Source organism: Harpia harpyja, chromosome 4, assembly GCF_026419915.1.
Source record: "Harpia harpyja isolate bHarHar1 chromosome 4, bHarHar1 primary haplotype, whole genome shotgun sequence".
NCBI lineage: Eukaryota > Metazoa > Chordata > Aves > Accipitriformes > Accipitridae > Harpia > Harpia harpyja.
The window spans coordinates 80,817,198-80,829,888 of record NC_068943.1 but is presented as its reverse complement, the minus strand read 5'-3'; the positions used below and the strand labels follow the sequence as shown (position 1 = coordinate 80,829,888).

The window sequence follows — 12,691 nt, the reverse complement described above, 5'->3', positions numbered from 1 at the left end:
CGGGGGCGGAAGGGCTCGCTCACACCGGGGCAGCCGTGCGGAGCCACCCGCCGTGGCGGAGAGCCGCGGCCTGGGCCCCGCCGCTGTCGCGGTGTCCGCGCCCCTACCCGCTTCCTGCCCGAGGGGGCGGGCCGAACCCAATGAGGGCGGCGCCGATTGGCTGGGAGAGGGACGCGGCTTCCCACCAGCCAATAGGCGCGCGGGACACTGCGGCGCGCCTGAAGCCCGGCCGAGGGTGAGTGGGTGAGGGCACTGTGAGGGGACCCGCTCCGGCCCTCGCTCCCTGCGGGCGGCGGCCAGGCTCGGCCCGGTGCGGGTGGTCCCCCCGGGGCCTGGCCGGCCCTGCTCCGCTCCCCAGCCCTGCCCCGCGGCCCAGCCTGACCCACCCCCGACCGTGTCACAGGCCCCGGGCTTGGGGAGGCCGCGGGGGGTGGCCAGGGCCGGGGGCCGGGTTCGGGACCACCGGGAAAGCGCCGTTGTACAGTCAGGACCCTGCCCGGCGAAAACCATCAGCACAGGGGGATTGATTCAGTACCAGTCAAAAGGCCCGGGGGGTGGTTCGTGGTGACAGTTGCAGTGGTGGCTTTTTCCCCACCGAGGTAACGATGTATTTTATGATTTTTCCTTTTAATTGCAGCCTCCTCAAGCCAAACACTAGGTCTGTCAACAGGCTGTGCCAGGCCCCAGTCAGAGTGGAGGATGGGAGCTGGAGGAGGGCTGGTTGTAGCATGGTGCTGGAGGACGCCTTTCGGCTCGGTCCTCAGCCCTGTGGCGTGCTGGATGGATGGCTTGAGGCGAGCAACTTGTGCTGTGCTCAAAAACCAGAGGAGTCGAGACACAGGGAAAATTCGGGCACCTCAGTCTTTAAAAGCCACTTCCTCAGGGCTCGGTTACATCTCCTGGGGCACCATTCCTCACAGCAGGAATAACTTGCCGAGTTTTCCAATCTGACTAGCCTCTGTGGCTCGCATTTTGGCTTTCCCCACATTTGATTTAGTTGGCGCAGGCCACATACACCAAAATATGGTGTATTTTGGGGAAAACTGATTTTGGCTCCTTCCTGTAACATCTGCAGGAATGGGCTGGACTCTCTACCCTTGTGTACAGTTCAAACCCAAGCTCGTTAAATATTTATACCTCGTACCATGGATCTTATATCTGTACAGGCCCTGTGACAGCACAAGTGTTTTCAAGCCCTGTTTGGCCGTGGTTTCTAGACTAACCCTTCCAAGTGCTTTTACCCCTGCAGTAATTCTCACAGCAAGCCGCCTGCCTGCAGAGGTATGTAACGGAGGGACAGAAATAGCAGGTTTTTTTGGGACCAAGTCCCAGCTGAGGCTGGAGGCCAGAGCGTCTGGGTTACTGCAGTTAAAACCCTGTATTTACTCTACATGGGCAGGAGAGTTTTTTATGTGTATTTTTAAAAAACACGTGAGTGGAGCCTCTACCCCTGCAAGGCAGCATGCCAAGGGCCTGATTCTCCTCATGCAGCATTAGCCCTTGCCGGCTGTTGCAGAGGGTGTATAAAATCCTGCTGGGGAGGGCAGGATTTTAACCTTCTGCGATAAATAGAGAAACAGCCCCTCTGTCACGCCAAGCCCACCGTAAAGCCAGGAAAGGCTCCCCGTAGGCACTGGGTACTTGCTTGGCAACAGAGCTTGGGATTTACATAAGCCTCCCGCAAAGCACTGGTATTTATTATACATGCCCTTTCTGATTCCCTTTGAATTCCCCCTTGTTGTTGCTCAGGTTAACCCCATTGAGTTAACATGATCCATTCGCCTGGTGTCTTGGAATGGAAAAGAGCACATGGTGCTGCTGCGGGCTGGCATCGGCTCTCGGCAGCCATAAAGCAAAGTCGCTTTGCGATGCTGCTGGCAGGTGCTGCTGGGTTTTGCTCTAACTCCTGGTTCCTCCCTCTGCTGAATTGCCTCCAGCTGTCACAGGACTTACCCACCTCCTCCTCCCCGCAAGACTGTGGGTCTGGGTCCTGTTCGTAGGATCAAGTTATGACAAAAGTGTCTTTTTTTTCTAGCAAAAAGAAAGCCGTGCTGTGTTTTTGCCCATCTTCAGCCGTCCTGCAGGCCCGTGTTCCTAGCTGCTGCCCTTGGGTGCAAAGCGGCGCGGTCCCCGTTCGTGGGGGACAGTACGGCAGTAGGTACCTGGTTCCTGTATATGCAGAGTTTTTTGGGGGGCTAGTAGCCATGGTGTCTGGAGAGAGGTGTGACACCAGAACCAGTTTAGGCAGAGCAATGGTTACTGAGATCGTTGGGGTTTAGGGTACTTGGCTCGCTGGGAGAGATGGTGGGAGCTGGGTCTCCCTTCCTCTGGGCAAGAGGAAGCTGAGGGCTGTCTACCAGCAGCTTCTGGCTCCTGGCCAAAGATGGTGGAGCCAGTTTCTTCTCAGATGCAAGGGGCAACAGCCACAAGCTGGGGCTTGGGAGGGTCAGGGTTCTCGCCCATGAGGGTGACATCACACTGGACAAGGTGACGGCAAAGTCAGGGCCTCTGTCCTTGGGGATTTGCAGGGCTTGGCTGCACAAAGCCCTGAACGCCCTTGGCTGGGGCTGATGTTGGTCCATGGAGGCTGGAGAGGGGACGCTGGGGTCTGTTCCCAGCCTGCTGTGGGTGTTGCCTTTTTGGGGATGCAGATACCACCTTGCTCACAGGAGCACCCACTCCTGTCCAGAGCTGCCTCTGCGTCGCTGAGCCTTTTGGTTTTGAAAGGGTGCAAGTGGGATTTAGAGGGTTGCGGGGTTTGGACTGAGTGGGGAGAGATCTCAGTGCAGAAACTGTGAGAGAAGTCGTCTGCTCTGGGTCGGCTGGGGGGTTACCTGCGCCCTCCTAGCCTCGAGGCCATCGGCAAGCACAGACTCTGCATTTGGTGCCATGTTTGCGAGCTAACAGACACAAGTTTGCTGCTCAGAGCCATGATTTCTTCTGTCCGTTGGGCTGTCAATGACTGCACTGGCTTCCAAGTAGCGTGGGGATGCAATTTACTTACTGGCTTGTGTGCTTTGCATCCCGCTTATGTCAGAGGTAGCTTATCTCCTCTTACACCCTGGCTGTAGAGATCAAGCAGGGCTCTCCCTCTCAGTCCTCGCATTTCTTGGTCTGGGCTGAGATGTCCGAATTCTTCCCCTTTGTCACTGATCCTGAGTCACCCTCGAAAACCCTGCCAGAAATGTCCTCTGATTTAGGGTGCTGTAGGTGAGACTGTGGCTTGATGGGTGCAGATGCTAAAAGGGAAACAAGTTGGGTGGAGCTGCAGGTAAACCAGCTGGAAGAACTTAAGGCTGGCTCAAGTTGCACATCCAGAGTTAGCAGGGTCCAGGGAAGCCTCATTTAACCCAACACTGCTCTTCCCCTGTTTTACAGGCTGTACCGAGCTGAGAGAGGTGCCAAAATTGTGGTAATGTCTCAGTGATGCCCTGAAAACGTATGAAAATGAGCTTTGAATGAAGTTGCCTGTTTGGGATAAATATTCGATGTGCACAGCATGAACAAAACAGCCCTGTCCTGGCATGTTTTCAAGCTCTTTTCTCTCCGTTTCAGAGCACAATGTTCCTGGTCGGACTCTCGGGTGGAATCGCATCGGGAAAGAGCACGGTGGTGGCCGTACTCCGGGAACTGGGCTGTGCCGTGATTGATGCCGATGTTATTGCCAGAGAGGGTGAGTTTTGCATAGTTGATCTTTCTCCCTGAGGTTCCCCTGACAACTGGGATTGATGCGGGGAAGTGCAGACGGCAGAGGGTGCTCTGGGTACATTAGATAAGTGTTGCCCTCCTATTCCCCAGTCGATGAGGCTGTGTGGAGCTGCTGTCTTGGGGAGGATTGGAACTAGGATATATTTTTAATAAAGAAAAAAAAAAAAGATCTTGTCCTAATAACAAACACTGTCGGGAGATCTTGCCCTGAGTTTCCCTCTCCTGAAGTGCAGTGCTTCCCGGCTTTGAAAGCCAACTCTGGGCAAAATAAATGCAGTTCTCTGTAAAGCGGGTTCCCTCAGCTGATCTGGTGTCCCCCCTAAGCCTCAGGACACCCATCCTGTAACTTGGTTACATTCGGTGGGATCGCTAACACGCTGAAAGAGAATTTCCCTCTGTGCTGGATGTTGCTTGATTGTAAATACTGAGAGGTTGGTCCACAAAATTACTTGTGCCTTAATGCGCTCAGAAAAAAGAGGCTCCAAATATCCCAGATCAGAGGGAATTCGGTCTGTGCTTCTGCACAGCACACCTGCCTCTCACTGCTCTGGAAATGTGCTTTCCTGGCTACAGAAGAAACCCAGAAATCCAGACCCTGCCTCAGCAGGACTGGAACAGACCCTACTCTCCTCGATTACCTGTGCGATGCGGGGTGAGATGTTAATCGCTCCATACCACCGGGATAACGAGGAGAGCAGCGCTCGCTCTGGGAAGGGCTGCTGATTTTGTATGCAGAAGGTTTCGGGTCTGCAGCTGAGCAGTGGTGCAGGCAGTGTCATTTTGAAGTGCCTGCGCTTTTCTATTTGGTGAAGAACTTACTGTGTAGCTGCTCAAAGCTGTGATGCTCTTAACATTTTATTGCACTGTAATTCCCCTCAAGGTGCGGAAAATTTGCTGGAGGCGCTAAAAGCCCTCAGAGATGATAGGAAAACACTACAGGTACTCAGTGTCGGTTTTCTACCAATCACTTCATTTTTCTCCAATTCCTTTTTTATATGTGTTTGTTTACTATATGGATTTCACTCATCCTGAAACTGCCTCGATGTGAAATTCCACGGAAGAAAGAAATTGGTCTTAAAGACTTTTATTAGGTTGGCCTGAGGTTACAACCTGTGGCAATGTTCCTGGATTTTGGAAAGAAAATTATATACGGTCTGTCATTCTCTGTGGTTAGCCTCAGCTTGATCTTAATTATGGTTTTATTACTGCATCCTTTTTGTTGGTGATTTTTTGGTGGCTTTAAAATTATATGCTCACGTAACATCAGGGTCCCTGCAAATACCTATTGAGAATTGATCTCTTAGGTTTCTGTGTTCATTCTCATGAAGAATTTGGTGACTGAGGTGAAAGACAGTAAAAAATCTTAGTAGCAGCCAAAGCCAACTTGTAGCAGCCAGGCTGTATTCACCTAGTGCTGAAGTTTGCAGCTAAAATAAACCTGATGCTGGTCCCGGTCCCTTTAGGATCTCCCTGCTCAACTCCTCGCCCTGCAGGTGGTGGGAATCAGCTCAGCCCTGTTCCTGCCTGTGCCTTGGCTGGTAGCCGTCAGTGAGTCCTCCCGCCCACCCTGCTGACTTCTAACCCCGAGCAGCAGCACGCACGAGGGAGGGTTGTGGCGCTGAATTAATGTTTGCAGGATGCTTCGATCTCTCGGGTGTCAGCCCTCAAAGGGACCTTGGGCTGAGAGGGTTTTTTACAGATGCTTTCCTGCAGCACCAATGCCAGGTGTCTGCCGGGCTGCAGTGCTGAGCCATGCTGGTCTCGGTTCAGCATGCGCTGGCAGGCAGATGTGCTGCCCGCTGAGGAGAATAAGCTCGGTTATTTAATGAACAAAACTCATTTGAGGCCAATCGCTGATGCAAACACCAACTGTGCTGTAGAACTGGCTCTAACCTCCGGCTGTTTAATGTTATCAGTGGTGCAGCCCCACTTCAAGGCCTATCGACAGATAGTGCATTACTTTGGCACCGAGATCCTCTTGGAGAATGGAGAGATAAATCGCGAGGCTCTAGGAAACATTATCTTCTCCCACCCGGAGAAACGGCAGCTGCTGAACTCTGTCACACACCCAGAGATCCAGAAGGAGATGCTGAAGCAGATCTGGAAGTACTTTGTGCTAGGTAAGAGGCCGTGTCCCAGCACACGGGGACTCCTGCTCAGGCAGGAGCTGTCCCTGCTTGCTCTGCCTTTGGTTTTAAAGTGGGGAGAGGGACGGGGAAGGAGAAGGGGAGCTGACGTTGAGTGACGGCCTTTGTGCTCTGCCACCGGTGGCCTTTCGCGTCGGCGTTTGGAGGATTCAGTCCTGCCTTTCACTGCTGCCCTTTACCACCTTCTTCTTCTATGGTTCAAAGTACATCTGTAGGGCCTGAGAAAAGCATTGTGAGGCCTCTTCTGAGATTACTTGCTGGATAATGTCATACCTTCTGAAACGGCCAAATATTCTTCCCTGCCCCCAACCTCCCCGGGCTTCAGTGAAAGCTGCGGAGCCCTTTTAGTCTCGATAAGGTGAGAAATGGGCTGACAGCTGTGGTTTCCAAAGTCCTGCTTTTTCCCCTGATAAATATAACAAATACAGCTGTCAAACTTGGTCTAATCAAATGCCAGATAAGATCACCAGCTGTTTTGGAGGTCTCCATGTAGACAGAAGGATGTCTTAATAGAGTCAGTCTGGTTTCGCGGAACTTATCAAAGCTGAGCCCTGTGACAGCTGAATAGGCCTGTGCTGGGGCACTGTGGGGCCATGCTGTGCTGCAGGGTGAGGAGGAGGAGGAGAAAGCACAGAGAAAGCAACAGGCAGGAAAGCCGGGAGCCAGAGATGGGAGTCTTGAACCCGGGGCTGTGGGCTCAGGAGGCGGATGCTGTTCTGCCCCTCAGCAAGAGTGCCGTGTGTCTTCAGCAGGCTGCTTTGTCCTCATTAGTCAGGTTTTAATGATTTGGGATAGCTGAATGTTGTCTCTAAGGATCGCTGTGTAAGGAAAGCTCTTATCGATCAAACCGTAGGGCAGCAAGAAGTCTCTCTGGGCGGAGATGCTGGTAAAATGGTGGCTTATTGGATGATGATGTCTTTGTCAAGGCTTTTATTGCCGTGGCCAGGTCAGTAAGGGGGTTTGGGTTATAAAGAGGGGACACCAGCAAAACTGGAGGTGTCCCCTCGGCTGAGGGACACACAGGGGAGCGAGGTCCTGACTTACAACTTTCCCCTACCCTTGCCCGCTCCCCCAGACTCAGCAGGGCATACCCCCACATCCCCAAACGCTGCCGTCTGCCAGGGGAGTTGGTGCTCGCGAAGGGCAGAGGCACGTGGAGAACCTGAGGTGGGCTGCAGGGTCTGGGAGGATGGCAGCTGGTGGTTATGAGCTCTCCTCCACTGGCTGCTCTGTGTGGTGGCAGCAGTTTTAAACCAAACTTCGCCAGGTTTGGTGAGGTTTCAGGCCCTGGCGCTGTGCCTGGAGGCACCCCTGCGTTTCAGTGTCACAGCCGTGAGAGGTCCACAAGGATTTCCTTGGAAAAATGGAACTGTTCAGCCAAAGCTTTCCATAAAGGGAAGAAAACTGAGCTGGGAAACATCAGCTCAAATGACCACAGCCTGGCGAAGTCTTGGACAAGTGAAAGAGAGGAGAGCAAATACTGCTGTGGGCACTGCTCCCCTGGAGAGGCCAGCACCGATAGCGTGACTGCTGCTCTCGCCAGCCAGGCACAGGCACTTTCATTTGAGCTTCTTGTTTCAGCTCCTCATTATATTTCTGCAGCTTCACCTTTGGTCTGAGATCATCCAGGTTAGGGGTTTTTTTGGTTTGGTTTTTTTTTTTTTTCCTCTGGAAACTTGGAACGAAACCATTTCCTCCCTCCGAGGGGGAGGAGGGCAAACAGGCTCTGCTCTCCTCTCAGCTGTAATCGTGGAGCTGTAGACCTCTCGCGCTTGCTTTGCTGGAGCAACTGTGGCCATGGTGTGTGTGCAGCACGAGGGATTTGGGAATCCAAGTAACGCTGTTCCCTTTTTTTGGGGGGGGGGGGGGGGTCATTTCTGCAGGCTACCGCTACGTCATCCTCGACATCCCTCTGCTCTTTGAGACCAACAGATTGACCAAGTTTATGAAATACACGGTCTTGGTTTATTGGTAAGTGCCATGTGAACCTTGAGGACTGGGATGCTGCCACCTCTCTTAGAGGCTGGAGGGGACCATCACGTCCCTCTCGCTCTGGTGAGGATTTAGCTGCAGCCCTGGTGTGAAGCCTATCAATAATGCCACCTCTTTTCTGTAGGCATGAGAAGCAACACCTTCCTTTATCCTAGTGTACGAGGGGCTTCTTACTGAGGTTTTCCTGAAACCTGGCACCATCGTATAGGGGAAATTGCTGTCTTTGGGCCATCCACAACCTGTGCTCTGTTGCCTGGGGCAGGGTTTGGGGCACTGCTCTGGTGTTACGGGCCGTGGGAATGCCAAAAACACGCAGTGGGGTCAGCCTGGGCAGCGCTGCAGGGGTGTCTCTGCTGACCCGAGTGCAGGATGCCTGCGCCAGATCTGAAATGAAGCGTGGCACATCTCTCCCCCTCGCTTTACTGCGGCTATTGACCCTCCTGCTGAGGAAGGCAGGTAAACCCCCTCTTCCTTCCCACACCGCCATCTCAGTGCCACCCTCCCATCCTGGCAGCGACCCGCCGACGCAGCTGTCTCGGCTGATGAAGAGGAACAGGCTGTCCCAGGCCGAGGCAGAAGCTCGCATCGCCTCCCAGCTGCCGCTGGACGAGAAGCGCAAATTAGCGAGTCATGTCATTGACAACTCCGGGGACCGGGAGAGCACGCGCCGGCAGGTCCTGAAGCTGCACGCGCGCCTGGAGGATTCCCTGGATTTCCTCTGGGCACGGCTGGTGGTGGGCACAGTTGTAGCTGGGCTTGGAGGGCTGGTGTACCTCCTCCTCCGGCGTTTCATCTCTTAATTCACCTTTTCTTTTTGTCATGGAAGAGGCCTGAATTTCCAGGTTTGAAAAGGGCAGTGAAAGGCCACCTCTTTTAATGAGCTTTGCCAGCTGAATGCAGACAGTGGGATGAGGCGTCTCCTTGCAGACTTCCCAAGGTGAGCGTAGGGGTTTTTTTCTGGCACTGTCTCCCCTCTCCTTTCTTCCTGCTCAAGTTCTTACCCACCAGCTATGCCTGTGGGATGAGACTGCTCCCCTTGCAAGGCTGTGGCCTGTGGAGGGGATGAAGCCCTCATTGTCCCCCCGTGGGTCTGTACGGTGGGGCTTCAGTGAATTTAGGCACTTTAATGTCTTCCAGGACAATCTCTTCACTGGGGGAGTAGGTGGCCTCTCAGGTCCTGTTTCTGCTAGCAGGTGTCCCCAGGTTGATCCCCTCCTAGCTCACAGCTCCGGCTAATCTGAATTTAGCCATGAGATTTTTCCCTTCTTTCATGTTGATTTAATGGAAACATGTTAAATCTGCCTGAGCGGGGGGACAGACAGCACCTCATTTCACATGGGTTAGGTGTTCAGCTGGCTGCTTGCCCTCCTTCCTGCCCTCTATTTCTGCAATCATCACTTGTGGGTCACCCTTGGCTTTGGATCTGAGGGTCTGATACGTCCCCCGAGCAGGCTGAGACCTACAACCTGCCTTGCTGAAACTCATTTACTGCTGTTTGAGTTTTCCTTCGGCAGCAGTTTCCCCGTGGGAGAGCACGAGTTGGGGCGAAGCGGGTGTTGCCTCTTCATGTTTGTTTTAATAAAGTGCTAAACAGCAGCTGGCTCCCCATGGCTCTGCAACCTGCAGGCTGCGAGCGCTGCTTTTTCCTGCCCCTCTCCCAGGTTGTTCCTGTGCCGGGGCACGGCTGTGCTCTGTAAAGTTCACCACACGCAAGCAGAGCTGACGAGCACGCTCGTGCTTTTTCCCCGAGTACACATCCCTGAACCGGTCCCAGGGAGCTTCTCAGAGCATTGGCCCCTGCTATGAGCTTCCTTTGGGGGGGGGGTATGGCTTCGTGTTGGCTCCGGGCTCCCCACGGTGTGGGTCTGGCTTCCTGGGATGCAATCCTGGGATTCGCTGTGGTTTTCTGTGGTCAGTGCTTTCCCCTGAGGGCAGCCCTGTCCTGCTGCCACCCCCACCCCCCCCATCACAACGTTTTGAGAAAGGTGGGTGTTGCCAGCCCCTGCCCACCTCCTGCCTGCGCACAGTGGTCCCCAAGGTCCTGTGGGATGCTTGGGCTCTGACCCACCTTCCCACCCTCCTGTCTGGGCTTGTTGGCCCAGCAGGCAGGGATGCAGCAGAGCGAGGCAGTGTCCCTGCTGTCCCCAGCGCCAGCCTTTGGGCACAGGGACCTTTCCCAGGGTGTCACAGCCCTGCCCAGCCAGCACATGCCCCTTTTCGGGGCCGGGCACCCTTCCCACCCCCTCCACCCTCCTCTGAGCCCAGCCGTGCACCCAGGGCTCCCGTCTCACTTGTCAGGGGAGACCCGGTGGTCCCTGTACAGCTACAGCCACAGGAGAGCATCCCCGAGCTGGGGTGCCCACCCTGGGTACCCAACTTTTCAGGCAGTGAGGGGGGGAGCTGTACGTAAGTGATAACCCTCTGCCGGTTCCCTCCCCTCCTTTTTAATGCTCCCTTAATTGTGGTGGTGATGCCGGGAGTCCCTCGCAGCCAGCGATAAATCAGGGCTGGAGCAGGACGGTCTCAGCCCGAGATAAGCCCTGATTGCCTTCCTCCCTCCCGGCTCGCCGCCTCTGCGATAAATGGGGCTGCGATGAAGCCCGGGGGGGGGAGAAGAAAGCGAGGGCACCGTAATTGCATTTGGCGCTTTGCTCCTGCCCTGCTGACGTTTGCCAGCCGCTAACGAGTTTAGCAGGGCCGAGGGAGCGAGCGGTTTCAGGGGTACAGCGAGACACAGGGCTCCCCACAGTGCTGGCTGGGGCTGGCATGGCCTTGGGGTGCCTGGTGCCCTGGGCTGAGCTGGAGGTTGAGCCCCGTGGGTGGGCTGTGTGCCCAGGCATCGGCACCCACTGGGGAAGGGGTCCTAACCATGGTGCTTGGCCACAGGGTCCTTCCCGTGGGTGCCACATGGTACCCAGCCGTGGCAGCTGCCCCAGCACCCACAGACCTGCCCAGGTCCTGCTCCTGGCCACCCCCCAGCCAAAGCCCCTTGGGGACAAGCCACCAGCACGCCCTGCATCCATGGTGGTGGCCGGGTGGCTCTGCCTGCAGCCATTTCCCCACCAGTGACGGATGGCTCCGTTCTGTGGGCTGCTGGGTGGCATCGACAGCTCAGTCGATGGCCGTGGAGGGGACCTGAAGGGCAGCACTTGTCCAGCCAGGGGGGGACACCCTGGCTGAGACCCCTGTGCTCGTGACACAGATGCTGCCCCCCTATGAGCTGCCTCCACGTGGGCTCCCATGGCCCGCAGGTGCTGGCAGAGGTCCCAGGGTGCTGTGCCACGTACCCCAGCACCGAGGCATCCCCTCGGCCCCGCGCTCTGAGGCCGCCCCAGCTCGCCGCGCCTCCCGCCATCGATCGGGTAACGTCTGGAGCAGCTGCTCGCCGCGGCCTATCCGTCTCCTCTCACCCGGGGCTGTTTGAGCAGTGAGCCAAGCCCCGCGCCATGCACAAGCCAAATATTTAACTGCTGCAAATTGGCGGCTGGATCAATTACGCTGCGGTTGTTGGGGGCTCGTGACGGACGGCCGCCCCTCCTGCTGCACCCCTTCCCTGGAGCACCCCTTCCCTGGAGCACCCCGTCCCTGGAGCACCTCCTCCCCAGCACCCATCATGGGGCACCCACCGGGCAGGTGGGGGGGGGGGGGGGTTGCAGATGTCCTGGAGCTGGCAGGTCGCCCCCACGGGGCCGTAGGGACAGGGTGACATCCCCCAGTGGGGACTGTCCCCAAGCGTGGGCTGGGAGGGGGCCCCAATACTGACGAGGGAGGGACCCCTGGGAGGGACAGGCTGGGGGGCCTGAGTGTGGTGTCACTGTATGGCACTGGTGTCACCAGTGTCACTGCATGGCCCCCAGTGTCACAGGTGTCACTGTCACTGCATGGTCCCTGGGGTGTGGCACAGTGTCACTGTCACTGCACGGACCCCCGGGGCATCACACAGCGTCACCATGGCTGCACAGTCCCACTCGTGTGACACGGTGCTGCTGCGCAGCCCTGCTGTATTGCAGAGCGTCACTGTTGCTCCCTGGGGTGTCACATGGTGTCACTGTCACCGCGCAGTGCACGGGGTGTCACTGTCACTGCGGGGCTGCGGGGTGCCACGCACTGTCACTGCAGCTCCCGTGGGTTGTCACACAGAGTCACCGTCAATGCCTGGTGCATGGGATGTCACGCAGTGCTGTGTCACTGCATGGCCCATGGGGTGTCACCCAGTGTCACCGTCACTGCATGGCCTGGGGTGTCACACACCGTCACTGCGCAGGATGCTCCCCAGTGCCACCCCCTGCACATCCCGTGGGCTGTCACCCAGTGTCACCGTGCACCCCCCTCAGCTGTGTCACAGCCCGTCCCCACCGGCCATGGGACACGCTGGGGACAGCACAGCAGGTCCCAGCAGCCCAAGTCCCTGGGGGGACACGACCCTGAGCCCGTCCCCTCCGTCCCCCCTCAGCTGGATCCTGCTGCCAGCTGAGCAGCCATTTCCCATCGCTCACCAGCCGGTCCCATCAACCAGGCTCTAATTAAGTAGCGGTGTTGGCAGCCCTTAATTGCCGTGCGGCAGGAGGGTGGCAGGCCCCGCCGTGTCCGTAATGAGAGGCAGCGTGACAGAGACAGGGACGGGGGGGGATGTGCCACCCCCACCTTGCCCCCCCGCCTGCAGCTGGGATCCCCGCATTGGGCAAGGGACAGTGCCCGGCATTGGGCTGGGACGTGCTGGCATGTCCCTGTCCCCGGGGCCGGTGCTAACCCAGCCGGCCGACTAGCCAATCAGCCTGCCGCTGGCCAGCCATCAGCCAACTGGGCAACTGGCCAGCCAGCCTGTTGGTCAACTGGCCAGCCAA

General features: G+C 56.6%; 1 protein-coding gene across 14 annotated transcripts; it reads left to right on the top strand.

Annotated features, from left to right (window-relative positions):
- On the top strand, positions 1 to 9,455 carry DCAKD (dephospho-CoA kinase domain containing). 14 transcript variants are annotated; one of them, XM_052784993.1, is made up of 7 exons: positions 1 to 235; positions 638 to 658; positions 1,167 to 1,281; positions 3,556 to 3,673; positions 5,625 to 5,828; positions 7,739 to 7,826; positions 8,362 to 9,455. In XM_052784993.1, exons 1-7 carry the CDS (start codon positions 141 to 143, stop codon positions 8,645 to 8,647), a joined length of 927 nt encoding a protein of 308 aa, XP_052640953.1. In that variant the 5' UTR covers positions 1 to 140; the 3' UTR covers positions 8,648 to 9,455. The 14 variants fall into 14 exon arrangements, with proteins under 14 accessions (XP_052640953.1, XP_052640956.1, XP_052640955.1 ...); XM_052784996.1 differs by having other exon boundaries at positions 8,340 to 9,455; XM_052785002.1 differs by lacking the exon at positions 1,167 to 1,281 and adding an exon at positions 2,036 to 2,154 and having other exon boundaries at positions 149 to 235.
- Positions 9,456 to 12,691: the final 3,236 nt, after the last annotated feature.